The sequence below is a fragment of the Nuphar pumila genome, chromosome 15 (assembly GCF_984573655.1).
Source record: "Nuphar pumila chromosome 15, dmNupPumi1.hap1.1, whole genome shotgun sequence".
Lineage (NCBI taxonomy): Eukaryota > Viridiplantae > Streptophyta > Magnoliopsida > Nymphaeales > Nymphaeaceae > Nuphar > Nuphar pumila.
In genome coordinates, this window is record NC_143263.1 from 4168947 (window position 1) to 4188141 (window position 19195).

General features: G+C 39.0%; 1 protein-coding gene across 1 annotated transcript; it reads right to left on the minus strand.

Moving 5' to 3' along the window:
* Nucleotides 1-1506: 1506 nt before the first annotated feature.
* Nucleotides 1507-10689, minus strand: LOC149814189 (RAN GTPase-activating protein 2-like). The gene is made up of 2 exons (XM_089989602.1): nucleotides 10508-10689; nucleotides 1507-3382 (listed from the first exon to the last, which is right to left on the minus strand). Exon 2 carries the CDS (start codon nucleotides 3367-3369, stop codon nucleotides 1699-1701), a length of 1671 nt encoding a protein of 556 aa, XP_089845728.1. The 5' UTR covers nucleotides 3370-3382; nucleotides 10508-10689; the 3' UTR covers nucleotides 1507-1698.
* Nucleotides 10690-19195: the final 8506 nt, after the last annotated feature.

Sequence of the window (19195 nt, forward strand, 5' to 3'; positions counted from 1 at the left end):
GTTGGGACTCCTAGAAATAAATAGGTAATTCCCTAATTGCCAATGACATTATATTGCAACAGAATAGGCAAAATTAGGGTCTGTCTGTTACCTTAAAAGGTTACAGGAACTAAGAGCGCCCACAAGGTCTCGGCTGATGGGACGTCACAAGTTCGAAATCCATGGGTGGTGACCCTTGCCACAAGGTCGCCAGCCAGATAGTGTGTTGTCAGGATAAAGAGAGACCAAGAGCTTAGAAAACCCATCGGTTGGCTGCCGGTTCTTTTAAAATTTTGACACAACACACTATGGATTAGAAAGAAAATAGACACCTTATTACTCTTCGGTGAGCAGGGGAGACCTCAAGGGTTTTACCAACTGGAGGCCAGCCAATGTGCAGTTGGAGATGGAAGGGTTTTTCCCTTGGAGTATCAAAAAAAAAAAAAACGTTCGAGGGCCCTAAAGATGTAAACGGTTTGGATTTGGGTCAATACCAAATATGATTAATTGGATATTGGCTAATTGAAGTCAGATTCATATTCCAATTTGGATGAAGAAAGGCTAATATGGAACCCAAATAAATACATGTAATCTGATTCAGTTATTGGTTGGAATCAGATATTCGTCGGATTGGGAATCTGAATGCAATTATTAATGAGATTCAGTTTTCTTAATCGAATGTAACTAATCAGATTCAAAAATAGGTTGGATATTGGATAAATCCGATACATGTGTCATCAAAACTTTATATTTGATGTGTGGTGGTGTGGGGGAGGGGGTTCCCTTATCCAAAAAAAAAGTGGAGGTAGTGGCTTAATATGTTGAATGGTTAATTTTTTTGTTTTGGAACTGGGAATCAAAATGCGTCCATTTGAACATTAACAGAGCCCGAGCTTCTGCGAACTCATAGATAGACAATTTCAAGCAAGAGCTGCAAGATTATGCCTAATTGAATTTTCGGCAAGACACTAGCATATTGACTAGAAATAAATCAATGAAAAGTTATAAAGTTTAAACTCACAAAAAAATATACAACTGATCCTTTCTGGCAAACTGTCATCAGAATTGAAGCAGATCGAATCGGCCAAAATTCATTTTGATTCAGGTGGGATTGAACCTTCCTCAAAAAATCAGCCAATTAAACCCCGATTCAGCTGGAACCAGAAAGAATCAGCCTGATCATGGCTGAGTCAGGGATAACTCAGCTCTTCTGTTCCATATTTTTTGTTTTTTTATTTGTTATGATTTTTAAAATTTTTTGAAAATCGACTGATTCAGCCAAATTCAATTCAAACATGAACCAGTTGATTCTCTCAATCACTTTGAAAGTTGATTCAGATCCCAAACCGATTCTGACAACATTGCTGCCAAGATTTGTTGGTTCTATAGATCATAGCACTTGGGAAAAACAGAAATTGTGTTTATTGGCTGAAATATTTCATCAAAATGACCTTTTCTGATCAGCTAAATACCCATTATGCTTCCATCGGTATGAATAAAGTTGGGGAAAAGGAAAAGAAGAAAAAATGGCAGTAAATAAGGCTCCTTAAAAATGAAGCTTCCAGTGCAGGTTGACACTTAGACATCTTATAACATGACTATAGAAAACAAAAACAACCTAATGATCACAACATCAATGATCTACGGGTACCTAACAACACTCGATTTATCAAAGCTAATATTCAATGTGAACATCACAAGAAGCATTGATAAGAAAAACTACTGGTCTAATTTGAGATCATGAAGCTTGGACTCAAGTTCCTCCCCTTCTTCAGCTTCACCATCCTCAACAGCTTTTGATGACTCTTCTCCCTCTTCCTCGTCCTCGTCCTCATCGCCACCCTCTGGATCATTCTCATCCAATGGTCCAAGTACAGAAACAGAGTTGGAACCAGCTTTCAGTATGTCCTTTACTTCATCAATTCCTTCATCCGAGATGAAATTACCATTGATATTTAGCAACGTGAAGCCAGGCTTATTAGTGACGGCCTGAGCTGACACCTTGGCTCCGACTCTTCTGATAGAATTGGAACTTAGATCGAGCTCCTTTAGGTTGTTATGACCCTCTTCCAATGCCTTGCAGATCACAATGCAACCCTCGTCCTTCAGCTCATTCTCAGACAAGTTCAACTTCGTCAGAGACTGCTTTTCAGCAACACATGCAGCCAATGCAGCAGCAGCATCCACTGTGATGTCATTCCCTGATAATTCTAACACCTGAAGTGCTGAAGCAGAGCCCCTGAGGGCATTGGAAATAGCAACAGTCCCCTTATCTTCCAAATTCAAGTAACACAAATAGAGTTCTGTGAGACTTGCATGTCCAGAAATAGCTTTACTCAGAGCTACCCCAGCTTCTACTCCAAACATGTTGTCACGTAGATCCAACTTCTTTATATTGGTGCAGGCAGCCAATGCTTTGGTCAATGCAACACCACCATCAGAACCTACCCTTGTGGAGGAACACCTGAAATCCTCCAGAGCAGCAGAACCTTGGACGATCTTGGAAAGAGCTACTGCACCATCATCTCCAGTCATATTGTTGTGGAAGTGCAATACCCTGAGCTTTTCAGCGGACGGGAGAAGTTCGCATATGGCTCTAGCAGCTTCCTCAGAGATACCATTGTTCATAAAGTAAAGCTCCTCCAAGTTTTTCTGTGATTGCAATAACGACCCAAATGCCCTGACACCCTTCTCCCCGAGAGCGTTGTTCGAAAGATCAAGATATCTCAACAGACAACCTTCCAGCGCAGATGAGAATATTGACATGACTTCAAGAGCTTCAGACTCTGGCCTTCCTGCAATAAAATCAGAAAGATCAACCTCGGTTAACTGACCCCTTAGAGACACTAGGATAGGTTCTGCAACACGTGCAGCATCAACTCCAAAGCTTCTGTTACTAAAGCATATCTTAGTGTACGAGTTCCCTGTTTCTGCTAATGGCCTTAATAGCTCCTGCGCTTCTGATTCATCAAGAAAGGCACGCGCACCCCCAGATATGTCAAAAACAGTTTTTTTAGGAGCTCCATTTTCATCAGTTTTTGGAACTGCTAGTTCTTGAGCATCCTCCTTGGGATACTGTGGCCCCCTTTTCAAAACTTCAAGCATAAGCTTACTGGATTCCTTGGCATATAGCTGCACGGCAGAACTACCATCACCATCAGGCTCTTTCTCATGGTGTTCATTGGCAGAAGCAAATGCCACATCTTCAATTCGCTTGGCATTCTCTTCAGCTTCTTCAAAAGACAAAAGGCCATATTTCTTGGAAAAAATAGATACTGATGAAAGATTTTTAGTCATGCGCTCAACAAGCATCAGCCGTGTTTTCTGGCTTGGGGGCCACAGCTTAATAGTGAATGCACGATTTGGAAGACTCTCAGCCACCGTATCCATTGATGAAGTTATCCTGCAACCAGATGAATCTATGGATGAAAAGTTGAACCAAAATAGCATGAAAATTCCAGTAACACATCATCTTTGGCATTACTACAAACTGAAGCTGACCACTCTGACGGGATAAAATGCCTAAGGTGCCATAAACATATCCTTTTCATTGAAAAATTAGCAAGCTGAGAGCGAGAGAGAGATGGCTAGATAAGTTTTGTAAGCTCCCCTCTTCTTGACAAATCACAGGAAAGCTAAAAAAAATCCTATATCCACCTTAAAGCACCAAGTCTTACAATATGTTCATCAGTAACAAATGAAAAAAACAAGACTAAAACAACAGCTCAACAAAAATCCTACAACTGCTTTTCGCTGGCTTCAAACTGTTGAAGAGGTGCCTCTTTCCACTTCAAATGTATCATCCAGGACCATACATATTAAAGCACAACCTCTCAAAAAGCTGCATTTGAAAGCAAAATGCCAAAACAGGAATCCTAACAATTGACAACTATCACAACCCCAAAAAACAAAAAAAATCAGCAACACCATTTGGTCCGGTGTTTTTCTTACAGTCAATTGCCTGTGAATACCACTTTGAACCAAACTCATTAAATAAAAATTCTCCTCCTCTATCAGTGCGGAGAGTTTTTATAATATGCCCACTTTCTTTTTCACCAAGAGCTTTAAATTCCTGAAAATTTTCAAATGCCTCTAACTTTTGAATAAGAAAAATAACCAACTCATACGAGAAAAATCATTAATAAATAATATAAAATATTTACTCTTGTTCAAAGATGGAGTTTGTATTGGTCCACATATATCAGCATGAACCACGGCTGCCCAGAGAATGATTTTTGCCCCTTATGCACCCTCTTCAGGAGTACCCAATCATCAACTTGGAACTCCTGATCGCTTCGGCCCTTGTAGTAGATTTGTTTCATCCGTTATTGGGATTTCGTGAGGTTCCCCTTGAGGAGACGCATCACCTCATCTCTAGAACTCATAAACTGAAGAACTTTTGTGCTTGTATGTGATCCAACTAGGGGGCAGCTACCCGTAAAGAGCCTCATAGGGAGACATCCCTAGAGAGGAGTGGTGGTTGGTGTTATAGGCATATTGAGCCCATGCCAAATACTTGCTCCACTTATTAGGGCGTTCACTCGCATAACACCATAGATAAGTCTCCAACGTCTGATTGGTGACCTCCTTTTGTCCATTAGTTTAAGGCTGGTTGTGTTAAGTTGGACATATAAGAATATATTTAGCTATATATACATATATATATATATATATATATATATATTTTAAAATTGTTGTAATAGGTAATACCCATTAGGAATATTTAATCATTTCACTATTATGTAATAGCTTGTGCCCATTAGGGGCACATCAACCTTTTCCTTTTTTGTATTTTCACTTTTTGTTAAGGTCATTTTAGTCAAATGGCTAGACTGTTGTTGGGAGCTCCCCAATGGCTATATTTATGGTAGTCGATTCTATGAGCCCTTCTTTGTGTATATAAAGTGGTGTTCCCTCCTTGTTGTGTAATGCTTTCTTAAGCATTTTGGTTTATAATAAATTCTATATTTTTTACTTGTTTTTTGCTCTAAGTGGCTTATGTGCTTGTGTTTTTTATTGACTCATAAGAGGTCCTTGTTGTGTATGTTTTCGTGCTCTTGTAAGCCCATAAGAGGCACCCACTTGTATTGTTTTTTCTTTTTCATTACATGGTATCAAAGCCTTGGTGCTCTTAAACTGTAACTTGTATTTGAAGATCAAGTGGTGGACCATGAGATTGGGGTGGAGTTGGTTTGTTGCTTTGGGCTGATGCTTGGGCAAACAATGTCACCCCGCAACATTTTCCCCACTAACTTCTCTATATCCGCCTTTTGCTCGTGGGCGTAGCGATAGGGCCTCACACTCACGGGCCCGCTTTCAGGTGCCAAAACCACATGGTGGTCCTGTGAACGATATACTGGCAACTCCATTGGCTCTCCAAATACATCAGAGAACCCATCTAGAACCTCTTGGAGTTCGGGAAAACCCGACTCTTAAAGATCCCCTGGATCGGGCGGGGCAACCGGTTGCACGAGGAGGCTGGCTTCACCCGATCTCTTGAAATTTTTGATACCCCCCTTGGTTGGGACATCTCCCTTAGTAAGAGGCATGTGAAAAGTAACAATAGAATCACCCTATCGAAAGACTATGTGCATCTGGCCAAAGCCGCACGTGACTCTGCCAAGCAATCTCAACCAACACATGTTGAGCACGACATCCACCCTATGCATGAGTAGGACATACAAATCTACCTCAAAATCGAATCCTTGGAGCCTCAACACCGTGTCATGACACACGTCAAATTGGTGCCATCATCAACCATCACATCGAAGATGGGGTGCTCCTTCACCCAACAACCAAGCGTGTGCACAAGCTCATCTCGTATGAAATTATGAGTCGAGCCCATGTCAATAAAAACATTGATTTGATTGTCATTCACAACCCCATCAAACCTCATCAAATAAGGGGTTGTCACACTTGATAAAGCAAGGTAGGAGTTGCCCAAATTCAGGTCCTCAAGCCCCTCGAATTCAGTTTCCTCACCATCCTCACCGCTCCCTTCGTATTCATCCTCGTCAACCACCATGTACATACGCATAGCTTTGCATTTATAATCGGGTTCCCATTTTTTGTCACATGTAAAACACGGCCATTTTCTCTGTTTCTTTTCTATTACAGCCCTAATCAATCGCTCCTTCTTAGGGGTCATGGAACGCCCAACCGATTTGGGAGGCCGCTCGTAGGGAAGAGCACCTCTATTGCGGGTGTCGGGGTTCTAATCGGCTTCTGCAACATCGTGAGTTGTTTATTCCTCTCCACACTCACACAACGTGCGAAGGTTTTGAAATTGCAACTCCACATGTATTTCCTCTTTGAGGGAACCAACATACACCCCCATGAGCACGTGCTACGGCCAACCGCACACCATAGAGCACAAATCTTCGAATTTTGCTTGGAATTTTTACAGAGACCCCCTTTGTCACAATTGTTTCAACTTAACATCAAAGTTATCATATGGAGTGGAGCCAAACCTCCACACAACCAGATCTGCAAACTCAGCCCAAGTGGGGCTTCCCGTGCGCTTGCATTTGACAATGCAACCATTGAAAGGCTTAACCCTCCATGTTCATAATCACCCAATCCATATTATATTCTTCCAGCAATGATTAACCCATGAAAAGGTTTTGGGCGTTGAACAGCCAATCATGCACATCCGATCCATTCAACTTAGGAAAATCATATCTTTGCATGTGGGTGTCGTCGCATGTGTTTGATCCTGTGTGTTGCGGTATTGCGGGTTTTCATCGAATGGATGTATTGTGGGGGACCTCATGCAGCCCATAGGGGGGATCAGCTGGTCGGATGGGTACATCAGAAAATATGGGCCGTGTGGGAACCTATGGTTGGCCCCGGGAAGTCCCAACAGTGTGTTGGGGGACTGTCCCAAAGAGGGGGGTCGCAGACAACTCGACCTGCCATTAGGAAGTAGCAGACGGTTGTTAGGGCCTTTCCTCGAACACATGGCGTGCAGAGGCTGGCATGGATCCCAAGGGAACATGAAAATGCCTCTTTTATTGTGCATGCCATCTTTCAAGGGTTTCAATGCAAAACTCATGATGGTTGAATTGTTGCTCCATGGACGCGCGCATCTCGTCCATCATGAAATGCATTTCGCTCATCATTTAAACCAAGGCACCAAGATCGTTGGAGGGGTTACCGAGCACCTCTCGTTGGTGATCCAAAGGCTCTTATACCAAACTGGTGTGAATCACGCTCTCAATGTCAAGATCGGAAGCATATTTGCGCAAGCGAGTGAAAAAAACTCTCATTTGGCGCTTGCAGCGTGACATCCACCATGTAGGGAAGTGAAGGATCTCTCCAAACGTGTGCAGGGGGTAGATCTGACATTAGGAAGGTCGGATCTCATGTTAGATGGCCTGCACGTAGCTCCCAACGTGCATGTGGATTGTGGCAATGCAGGAACGTGCTACCGGCTTGCTCAATGGCCACGACAAAGCACCAAGAGGCTTACCGATTCCTCGAGGTATTGCCTATGCCTCACGTCACCCAAGGAATGCCCAAGAGCAGGCATTGCAGCCTGAGATCAAAGGGGAAGACATCTGCACATCAATCCCAAGGGAGACAGTGTGCGAGAGAGAGAGAGAGAGGGACGGCTGCAAGAAGGAATCACTTTCATTCATCATAATTTTTTAGGGTTCTCTCAATGTGAGCATATATAGGATTGTCCACATATTCGGATCCAGGGCACCACATGTCAGGCCTCGGATCTCAATCCAATAATCCTAATTAGATCCATATGCTAAAACATTTAGCTAGTCGCTCTTCCCAATGCACAACCAGTTGCAGCATATAAAAAGGGATAGACCAACCTCAATATTCCTTTTAACAAGCAAATTTATGGCTTCCAAAAATGCATGTCAAACATCTCCAATAATCATTTTGAAGCTCATCAAACAGCTTTAAAATAATAGTAATGATGATAATGCATATTAATGAAATATTAGAAGCCTTCTCGATCCCAATGTAAAACCTTTCTGAAGGGACATATGGATCCTCAAAATTAAGACTAAAATGACCTTTTGAGGATATTCTTTTTTGTGTGCATGAAAGCCCAAACACTAAACATGTCTTATTTCTCGAATACAAGTGTCCAACATATATGTCGATAGTGAATTCAAAGACTGCCTAAGTAACCACTCTTGAAGGCACACCTTTTTTATTATAATAAAAAAAACTCCATCTATTAAAAGAAACCTAAATTATAATGCTCAATAAATGATAACAATGTAAAATTTAAAATGTAACATCCTATAGACACATCTAGTAACATGAAGTTACTGACTTGATGTAGATTTCTAAACCATAAACAAGTTCAGATTAATGCTAAATAAATGATAACAATGTAAAATTTAAAATGTAACATCCTAGAGACACATCTAGTAACATGAAGTTATGACTTAGCGTAGATTTCTAAATCATAAACAAGTTCAGATTAATAAACATGCATACAGAGTAACAACTAAAATCACATGCTTTTTTCGGAAACCACATGAAAGTCATGCCATGAATCATGATAAAGTGAAACCTAAGTTTCCCAAGAGGTTGTGAAAATTTTCAGCATATTCAAAAGCTAGTGTTTAATCTCAGAATTTTATAAAAGAACCACTTAATTCAAAGATTTGTAACCAATTAATGGGCCAAAAAAGATAACAGCCCCTGGTAAGTATACCTTTAATATCAGCTCTACCACACTAGGCATTACAGATGGGTAAGTGAGCTAGTTGATCTACTAATTGACATAACCAAGACATTAGCCTAGTCCCACACTTAACTACATATATTACAAGTAATTCAAAGTTCTACTGGTCAAAAGAGACAACAATATAACTTACTTATCTTCTTTCCATTCTGTGTCCAGCTAAATGGTGCTTCCCAATCTGGTTAGTGGCATTATCAGCTTAAAGTTAAACGTGCAAGTTATGGTCATCTAGATTATTCAGTCTTTGCCATACGACAAGAGGCCAAATGAACTTCAACTTTGGGGTCTTGACCTAAGGTACAAAAATCCTCGAACATACTGTGCACCATTCTCTTCATCAAATCCTTATCTATTCCCTCTCCTAATGAACCTAGTCTTCAGAACTGATTAATTCTCTTGCTTTTTGTTTTTCTAGTTTCATCCAGCTCGTTAGATGGGGATTATATTTAATCCAGAAAAAAAGAAACAGAAAAATCTTTTGTTTACATCTCAGCATAAACCTCCTCATAGAAACAGTGGATAAATACAGTTAACACTTTCTTTCATGACAAAATATTCTGAACTGTAAACAAAAAAAGACTTCAATCTGCATGAATGCCTGCAGGTGGATGCCTGTTGTTCCTTCTTAGATATTCAAGCCTCAATAACCAATCTCTAGAAGGCCTCTCACGTATGGCTAAAACAGAATTCAGTATTTCTTTTATCCTATTCTCCAAGATTCCAGGATTGTAAGAACTTCCTCGGATGTTTTCAATAAACACTAACAATCATATCCATGGAGATAAACCCAAAGGAAGATTTTTGACAGAAAAAAAAAGCAAACGATTAACAGAAACACAGTAAAAAAGAAATGTGGCGTATTTCACTCATAAGACGATGTAAGACGATGAACAGAAAAATAACTGAAACGACCACATGTCCAATAACATCCAGAAAATTGCATCTAACTCCAATATACAAGTATTAAGAACAACATCAAAGAATTCCGGGAGAAAACGGTACTGAAGCAATGCTAAAACCTAAAACAAAAAGGATTATCAAAATGTATACTCTGAATATTTTCCAATAAAGCATACTTAACCAAAACGGTTCATATCTATACAGAAATGCCAATATATCATTTATATCCATAATGAAATGCACAAATATCGAATAAAAGAAAGAGGATCTAAAAATCATGTCCTCCGCAACGGAATTAACAAAAATCTACAAATCTGAGACAAATAATGGCAGGAGAAAAAAAATCTCTTATTCCCTAAAAAGTCGATTGGTGCTACGAACAAATTACTTGAGAGAGATAGAGGGGGGTAACAACCCAAAGAAATAAACAGCAGAAGTAGAAGCGTCAGAAAAAAAGAAAAACCCTAGACCCATATTCAAATTTTAAACAAAAAAAAAGCAGGAAAGGAAACCCTAGCCCCACGTAAGGATTAAAAAACAACAACTAAAGAATAAAATAAAACCCTTTTGAAAAAATGGAAACCCAATGTCGAAGTAAATGCTTCACCCATTCATGGGAAAGTAGGGCGAACAAGGGGGAAAAAAGGAGGGAACAAATCGATGCCCTAAATAAATTTAGCAAAATTATTTTCAGATTCTCTACGACTAAAAAGAAAATCCAACAAAAAAACTAAAATCTTGTAGAGAGAGAGAAATCGAATGAAAAGAAGATCAAAATGCAGACTTCTAGCAAATACCCACAAACAAAAGATGAAGAAACCCAAATGATTACTCGTAAAAAAAGCACATTTCCCACGAAAATGCCAACAAAAAATAAGTGGGGAAAAGAAAGAAAGCGAGAGGGAGAACCTTCTGTTCTGCTTGTTGTTCCTTCTTCTTCCTTGGATAGAGAGGCAGAGAGCGAGAAAAACAAGGAAGGAAACTCCCAGGAAAGAGACAGAGAGAGAGTTGAGTTTACTTTAGCGCTTCACTTCTCTTTATTTATTACTTTGCCCTCGGTCCCCAACAGATGACAGAAACAGAAACCCCCCACTTTTTTAAATTCTTTTCTCTGATATCTGATTTGAATTTGAACACTGCTGAAAACTGATCGGATATGTGGGTTGGTGTTTATCCAAATTAACATCCATCCAAGATCCATATCCACTTAGATTGGTCCATAGATCCATAGATATGGTTAGTGTATCTAATTCCAAATTGTTTAGTTTTAGCTTATGCCCATATCCCTGTCCTTATCCAGTTAAGTATTGCATGGTACTATACTGCTACGGGATTTTCATCTCTAAGTTAGGACGAGGTCCTATGTCTTCATATGGAACGGGTTGATTGGATGTGTCTCGTACCCTACTTGGTTTCTGACGCTTGTAGCAGTAAAAAGGTTTTAGTTGTGGTGTGTGGTTAGACTGTTCTTTGAAGAACAAGAAACCACCCTTTGGACCTATCGTTGGCTAAGCCTGTCATACTTATGATGGTTTTTTATGGTGTAAACTCATGGCTCGCCCTCTTAACCCTTGTAAGTCACAAACCTCTATTTTATGACACGTTTGAAAGCGAGAAAAATGTAGGAAAAATGATGCAAAAAATAGAAAGTTGGTATAGATTTTCTGACCCTTCAATGGAGACTTTTTAGTTAAGAGAGTTTTTATAAAAAGTACACTTTTTGATGGAAAAAAATCTTTTATAAAAAGGGTAAAAGAATATTTCCTACTAAAAGAAAATTTATTTTTACACTCCCCACCACTCATCTCACCACCATCACCACAACCCCCCTCCTCTCTATCATTTTTTTTCACATTTTCTCACTCTATTTTTCTCATGATACACAAACAAGCAAAAACTTTATTTTTCTAAAACTTTTCTTATCAAAGACTCTCACAAGCAAAACTTTATTTTCCTATGAGAGTTTTTCTCTCTTCCAAAAGAGTATGGGTGTTCATGAATGCACCAGCAGATCCACAGGTCAAGGCTGGCATGGGGCCCACGCCAAGGTCCAAGCTTCCCCAAAACAGGGTCCTCTACAATTAATAGAGATTCATGGTTTTCTAGTTTTGATGGGAGGGGGTTGGTTGGACTAAAAACCTAAGGATTGGATATCACCTGTATAGACACTATGTTGCAAAAGCATGCATTAGGAATTAGGTATGGAGTTGGCAGCCTCAGCTCCAGCCCTACATTCAACATCGTTCACAAGAGGATGTTTTCAGATACTCGCTACCACTTTTTTGGCAAAACCATGCAATGGAAACACATGAAAATAGTGTTTTCATCTCAATGCAAGGTGCAATAGAAACAGGCAATTTTGTTGGAGTTAAACCATAGACTTTGTGTGGAGCCTTGAATGGGAGGTGTGTTGAGGTTTCCCCTAGTGCTCTCGTGCTCTCTGTTGTTTGGAAGCATAGTCGTTGCCAAAACACTGCATTGGGGATGGAGTTGGCAGTCTCAACACTAGATCTCGACACCGTTCACAAGAAATGTTTTTAGCAACTACTTCATCCTCAACAACAAATCTTGGCAAAACCACTTATTGGCAACACATGAAAATGGCCTTTTATCGTTTATATCCCAATCCAAAGCTACCAAATGGAGCTTAATTGCAAGTATACATATGACATTAGGTAATTTCCATCCTCAAAGACCAGATTTTGGCAAAACCCATTTTTTGGCAACACATGAAAATGACGTTTTTATCCCGATGAAAGGCTACCAAACAAAGTCTAATTGCAAGTATACATGACATTAGGTAATTTTATGGTGTGTTTGAATCCCTTGGATCTGGAAAACTATGAAAGATTTATGGATTATATGAGATCCAAGGATATCTCATACACCCATCTCCCACCCAACCAGGTGAAAGATCTTCATATCTCTCTTCCATTCTATTCATATCAAGCATCTCCAATCCTTAATGTGAGATCATGCATTTTGAAACTGCTCCAATCTTAGCATGGGGCTTATGCCACATCAGCAAATCAACTTATCCTTGGATCTGAGCTCTAAGGTTTCAAGCAATTCCTCATGGAATTGCAAGTAATTTTGTTGGAGTTAACAATACTAATGGTTGGGCTCAATATACATAAATTCTCTAATAGTAAGCTTAGTCATATCAAATGCACCTTAACTTTTTCAATTGTAATGTTACTTGAGATTAAGTCTGGCAAAAGAGTTGAATGGGATGAGCTTGAGGTATTCAAGCTTGTCCGAAGCCGAACCGAACTCGAGCTCAAGCTCATGACAAGTATAGCTAAACAAACTGAGCTGGCTTGTTTACCCAGGAAAAAAAGGAAAAAGACACGTTGTTTAACTGGTAGGATTTGAGCTCTAGGCCTATTGACATGCCTCATTTACACCAAAACTACATCATTTTAATGTTGTAAGCAATAAGATTTGACTTTAAACTTATTGATTGCAAGTCAAACCCTTGGACCATTGGTTCTAAATTACATCGTGATGTAAAATATCTTTGAAATATATTTATGGCTGCTTAACAAGCTTATATGAGTTAAACCAAGCCAAACACCTATTGTTTGTACTTGGCTTATTTTACCAGTTCAAACTAGCTCTTTACAAGCTAATTGATAAGCTGCTCATCTCTTTTCTCGACCCCACTTCGTGGGTACACTTGAAAGCAAGAAAAACTCTCATAGAAAAAGAAAATTTTGCCTAGAAGTTTTGATATGATATATTTTTTTAAAATGAAAATATTTTACTTGTTTTAGGTAAAATGAGAAAAATAAAATGAAAAATCTTAAAAAGATGAGAGAGAGAGGAAGAGGGGTGGTGGTGGAGCTTCTCCAGCATATTTTTTCGAGAGGTGGGTGGTGGTGGTGGAGCTTCTCCAGCATGTTTTTTCGAGAGGTGGGTGGTGGTGGTGGAAAATCATCATGGGGTGGTGGTAGAGTTTCTTCAGCGCCATTTTTCGGGAGATGGTGATGGTGGGTGGTGATAGATGGTGGGGATCGAGGACAGCTTTTTGGGAAGTAAGTGATGGTGAGATGGATGGTGATAATGAAAAATCATCGTGGGGTGATGGTGGTGAAACTTCTGTTCTGCGGATGGTGAGTGATGGTGGATGGTAGTAGTGGTGGTGAGATGGATGGTGGTGGTGGAGCTTCTCCTCTGCAGTTTTTTTGGGTAGGTGAGTGATGGTGGTGAGATGGATGGTGAAAAATCGTGGGGTGGGCATTTTTCTGAGAGGTGGGTGGTGGTGAGATGGATGGTGGTAGCGAGGGTGATGAGATGGATGGTGGTAGCGAGGGTGATGAGATGGAGAGAAGAACCACAATTTTTTTTTTAAAGCATTCTTTCTCCTCTTGGAAGAAGGTTTCTTATAAACAATATACTTTTTAGAAAAACTCTATGAAAGAGAAATTTTCTCTCATTTAGAAGGGTTGAAAGAACGACACTAATTTTTTTTTACTGTGTATCACTTTTCTTACATCTTTCTCACTTTCAAACGTATCCTATGTCAAAATAAGTGAATTTATTCTTAGGCGACAATGAGACATGCTCATATTGACACTTAAACATGTAACATGCACAAGAGGCCAATGAATTTGATATATGGCCGGCGCACCTTTTTTTCGAAGAGCCCCCAGTACTTTGGTTTGGACCTGTGCCCTTACGAGCCAAAAGATGTCACGTTGATTGTGGCCCTGTTTAGGTTTCCTCTGTGCAGAACTTCACTAGTACTCCCAATCTACCAGGAAATAGTTTGTCTATTGACTTCGGCCTTGCGGTATGTTATGCATATTCGGGTATTAAGTTCTTAATATCCTTCAATCAATTTAAATGCTTTAAGCCAACCCATCTAGCTAGATGAGTAGAGCCTTGGTAGGATGATACACCCTAGTTCATGGCCTAATTGTTGAGATTTCAACCTAATGTTAAATTTTTATAGCTATTAAAGCTATGTTTGGGAGCCGAAGACTGAGATTCAGTGAACCGTTTTGATGCGGAAAATGAGAGTAGTAATGAAAGTGGAGATATCATTTCTTCATTGCAACTCCGTCCTCTCACAAGGATGTAGATAACTCCAGTGTTATTACTCATTCTCTTCTCCACTTTCTTCTCCTCTACAACACTGACAGTCACACATAACTTAATTCAAAATATACTTTGCAATTTGTTATATTTGGGTTGGATTTTATGAAAGTTCAAACTTTGCCTGAACTTTGAAAGTTTCATCCATCTCATTATTTAAATTCAGCCAGGGCTGGCTCTATACAACCAATCTGGCTGGATTAGATATTAACAATACCATACTCAAATTCATGCTGCTACATCTATATAAGTCTAGAATACAATAAAAAAAAAACTATTAAGTATATCTTTTACCTAATAACCAACAAACAAACATATATATATAAAATCAAATGTAGTAAAATTAACTTAACAATCCTTGGATATTAAAAGGGCAACCAAGAGAGATGAAACAAAAAAGAAAAACTACAATAACTACTTAAAGCCACTTGACTTATCCTCTATTTGCAAAAAGACAACAAGTTTTCAATTATGGTGTTTGACCACCTGCTTAGTAGCTGTAACTTTGTAAGTGGTAGCAAAATAAACCTTTCTAATTTCTTATCCTTTTTGTGTTATTTGCTCCTGCTAGCAAAAAGATCTTGGAAACTTTTCTTCTTCTTTTGTTTTTTTTTTCACCGACTGTTTTTGCCAGGACATCATTATCTAGATTTGCATGTGCTACCGAACTTTGCTTTTTTTTATGAAGAGACAAATATATGAACCAACTATAAATCCCATATTGCACTGTAGTAGCTGGATGAAATGACCCCCAGCCTTGTATTCGGATCCTCCTCAACGAGTTTAGCTAATCAATGCAACAATACATTTCATGCAATCATAGAAGTAAGAATGGTAGTTGAATTAATAATTCTCCTGATGAATTTCTGATGGTGATAACATGCCCTTTGTAAGAACACCTCACACTCGTGTCACGTTGACTCACAAGTATTTTGATCATTGATCTTAAAAAGGCACCAACCTTGAGTTAGATTAAAATAAAAACGACCGATTAATGAAGCCAATATGTCAATATCTTCTTCTACGTATAGCATTAACTTTTTCACTCACCAATCACTCTAAGGGGCATTTGTATTACAAGGCACATAGTTACCCAAAGCTTTTTGTTGAATGGGGAAGCTCGCATTGGAAGCAAGAAACCCTAGGCGAGAAAACTTTAGGAAACTCGTTTTCGAATTATGGGAAACTCAAAAAAAATTTTTAGTGGGAAGCCCGCTTCTTACTCATTTTCCAAATCTTTTCTTTCTTAACGTTTTTCTCTGGCTTGTTGTCACTTCTTCTCTTCACTTCTGTTATTTCAATTAAAGAATAATAATAAATTGTTTTATAAAAAATTTTGCATGTTGGTTTATATTGTTTTATACTTGTGTTCATGTAATGTCTTATTTGCTTTCACCAGTTCCTCATATTGCTTTCGATGTGTTTTTATGTTTCATGTGCTTGCATAATAGCTTCACAACGGTATCTGGCTTTCGGCTTCATATTACATTTTAGCCCTTGCATCCCGCCATGACTTTATGCATAACTTCTCCTTTCTAGTTTGTTTCCTGGTAATTATGGCAAGGTAACACTCTATGCAGGGCTCATCATCAACTTCTTCATATTCGGTACAAACCGAGATGAGCCACGAGCAGCCCGTTAAGTGTAAAAGAGGTGAGCACCAATAAGAAGTAGGGATGGCAGTGGAACGGGGGGAGGGGGACAAGGTCTTCACCCCCGCCCGGTCTCAAAATCCGAACCTCCATCCCTGCATGCGGATGGATTTTAACCTCCACCCCTGTCTCCATCCCTGCTTCAAGTCCTCCATCCCCAGTCCAAACAGGGGAGAGGCGGGGCAGGGCCCCGTTTTCCCTCGGTCTATAGTCATCCCTTGAAGGATTGGAGACGGGGTGGGGTGGGGCAAGGCGGGGATTGTGACAGGGACAGGGCAGGGGAAAGCGTAAGTCCATCCCCGCACGGGGATAGATTTTAACCTTCATCCCCGCCTCCATTCCTGTTTCATGCCCTTCATCCCCCATCCAAACGGGGTGAGGCGGGGCGGGGCCCCGTTGTCCCCCGGTCCAGTGCCATCCCTAATAAGAAGTGCTCGTCATGTCTATGCTCATGAAAATATAATATGTAAAACTTAAGTGTAAAATATCAACAGGGGCTCCACTTGTTTGGTAGGAGCTGTTAGTGCACGCCACCTTGTGTTGGGACATTGCAAGTTCAAAACCCAATGGTATGATGTGTAACTGGTGAGGGTGGGGGTCTGCCTAACCCCAGTTTGCCTATTAACAAAAAAGTGTCAAATATTTGATCTAATTAAAAGGAGTTTTACTTAATAGAGATTATTTTAAGTCATAGACCAGTAACAGACTTTAGTACATATTTTTTACTCAGAAAATGACAAAACTCGAGAAAACACCAAACAAAGCATAAATTATAAATTAAAATATATTTTCAACTATACTTTACTCGCTGAAAACCAATCAATGGGCACTGAGATACAGTCCCCGGAACCCTTGGCTTATGTAAACACAAGCACAAGCTGAACTCGATTTGGGTTCAATGGTAAATGAGCCAAGCTTGAACAAGCCATGTTCGTTAGATTAGTTTACCAGTCCTACTCTCAGTACATAAAGATAGCAATCCAAAAGTGTTACGATGGAAACAAAATCCAACCACCTCCATCGCACTTTGATTTTGCTGTAAATATGGGCTAAGCAGATTATATGCCCCCCCCACACCCCCACCCCGAAATACGCAGGTGCATGTTCTCGGGTCTGAATGAGTGCCACGTATATAATCACGTGGGGCTCGTTTCTCGTGTGTGTCAGCATCACTTAACATCGGAGTCTGGTGCATTTGTAAAGACTTAAGCACCCTTTGCCGTCGTCTCCTGCCGTCAGAGCACCTTTTGTCGTTATCATCGTCTATTATCGTCGGAGCACCATTTGTCATCGTCTGTTGGTGAGAAATAGTTGAACTACTAAAAAATCAACATTTTGTCTATTGTTCATCATGATACCAGGATGCAAGCGTCGAACAGAGTAGACAGAGAATAACAATTTACAACAGAGATAATGGTAGCAACGTCAAACTGAGTAGAGCAGTGATTTACAATAGAAATCAAATAAGAGAGTAGCGATTTACAGTAGAAATCAGATTAGAGAGTAACGATTTACAGTAGAAATCAAATCAGAGAGTAACGATTTACAACAGAAATCAAATCAGAGAGTAGTAATTTACAATAAAAATTAGATCAGAGAGTATCGACTTACAATATAAATCAAATATGAGAGTAACGATTTATAATAGAAATCAGATAAGAAAGTAACGATTTATAGTAGAAATCAGATCCGAGAGTAGTGATTTATAGTAAAAATCAGATCAGAGAGTAGTGATTTACAGTAGAAATCAGACCAGAGAGTAGCGATTTATAGTAGAAATCAGATCGTTATTCAATTTGCAACATTCTTCAGCAAATCGTTGTTCGATTTATAGTATCCTTCAGCAAATCGTCATTTGACTTACTACTTTCTTTAGCAAATCACTATTTTGATTTGTGGTGTACTTCGACAAATCACCATTGCAATTTGTAATCCTCTTTAGCAAATCGTTATTCGATTTGAGATATTCTTCAATAAATCGCAATTACGATTTATAATTTTATTTAGTAAATCGCAATTATGATTTACAATGTCTCTTAGTAAATCGTTGTGCAATTTATAATTGTCTTCAGTAACAGTATCTTCGATAAATCGCTATTGCAATTTATAGTATCTTCAGTAAATCACTATTGCGATTTACAGTGTCTTCAGCAAATCGCTATTGCAATTTATGGTGTTATTCAGCAAATCACAATTCAAATCTGTGTCAATTTGCTGGATGTGTATCTCACTAATCGAAGATCGTATTTCTAATCCGTAAAACACAGTGTCTTTGCGATTGAATATAATTTATTTCTGCCAATTTGCAAAGATTTCTATTGTCATTTCATGCTGAATTTTGATTAAAAACTAGCCCCTATCATTCTGCATTATTTATATTGCACCATTTTTAGTCTATTTTCCCAGAGTCATATCTTCTCAACGGAAGATTATTTTCCATATCTGTAAATAGGATTGTCTCCCTTTATGTGTCTATTTTATTCCTACAAATTTTTATAAATTTTATATCTATTTGTTATTTTAATTCTATTAAAAATTGGAACTAGTTACAAAACTTCAGGTTCTGTAATAGATTTATTTCCTGAAACAGAACGGTGACTTCTCGAAGTCACTATTTCTAAACCAGAATTGATTTTCCCATTCTGTAACTTGGAAAAGTTTTCTAATCATGTTAGAAAACTTCTCCCACAAATTTGATATAATTTGAAATTGTATGAAATCTGAAACATCTAAATTACAGAAGTCTGTTCACTTTTTCTCAAATTCCTCTTTTTTACAAATGACCTTTAATTTCAAATTTTCCTTCCATGATTTCTCAAAAATCTTCAATCTTGAATGGTTTTAA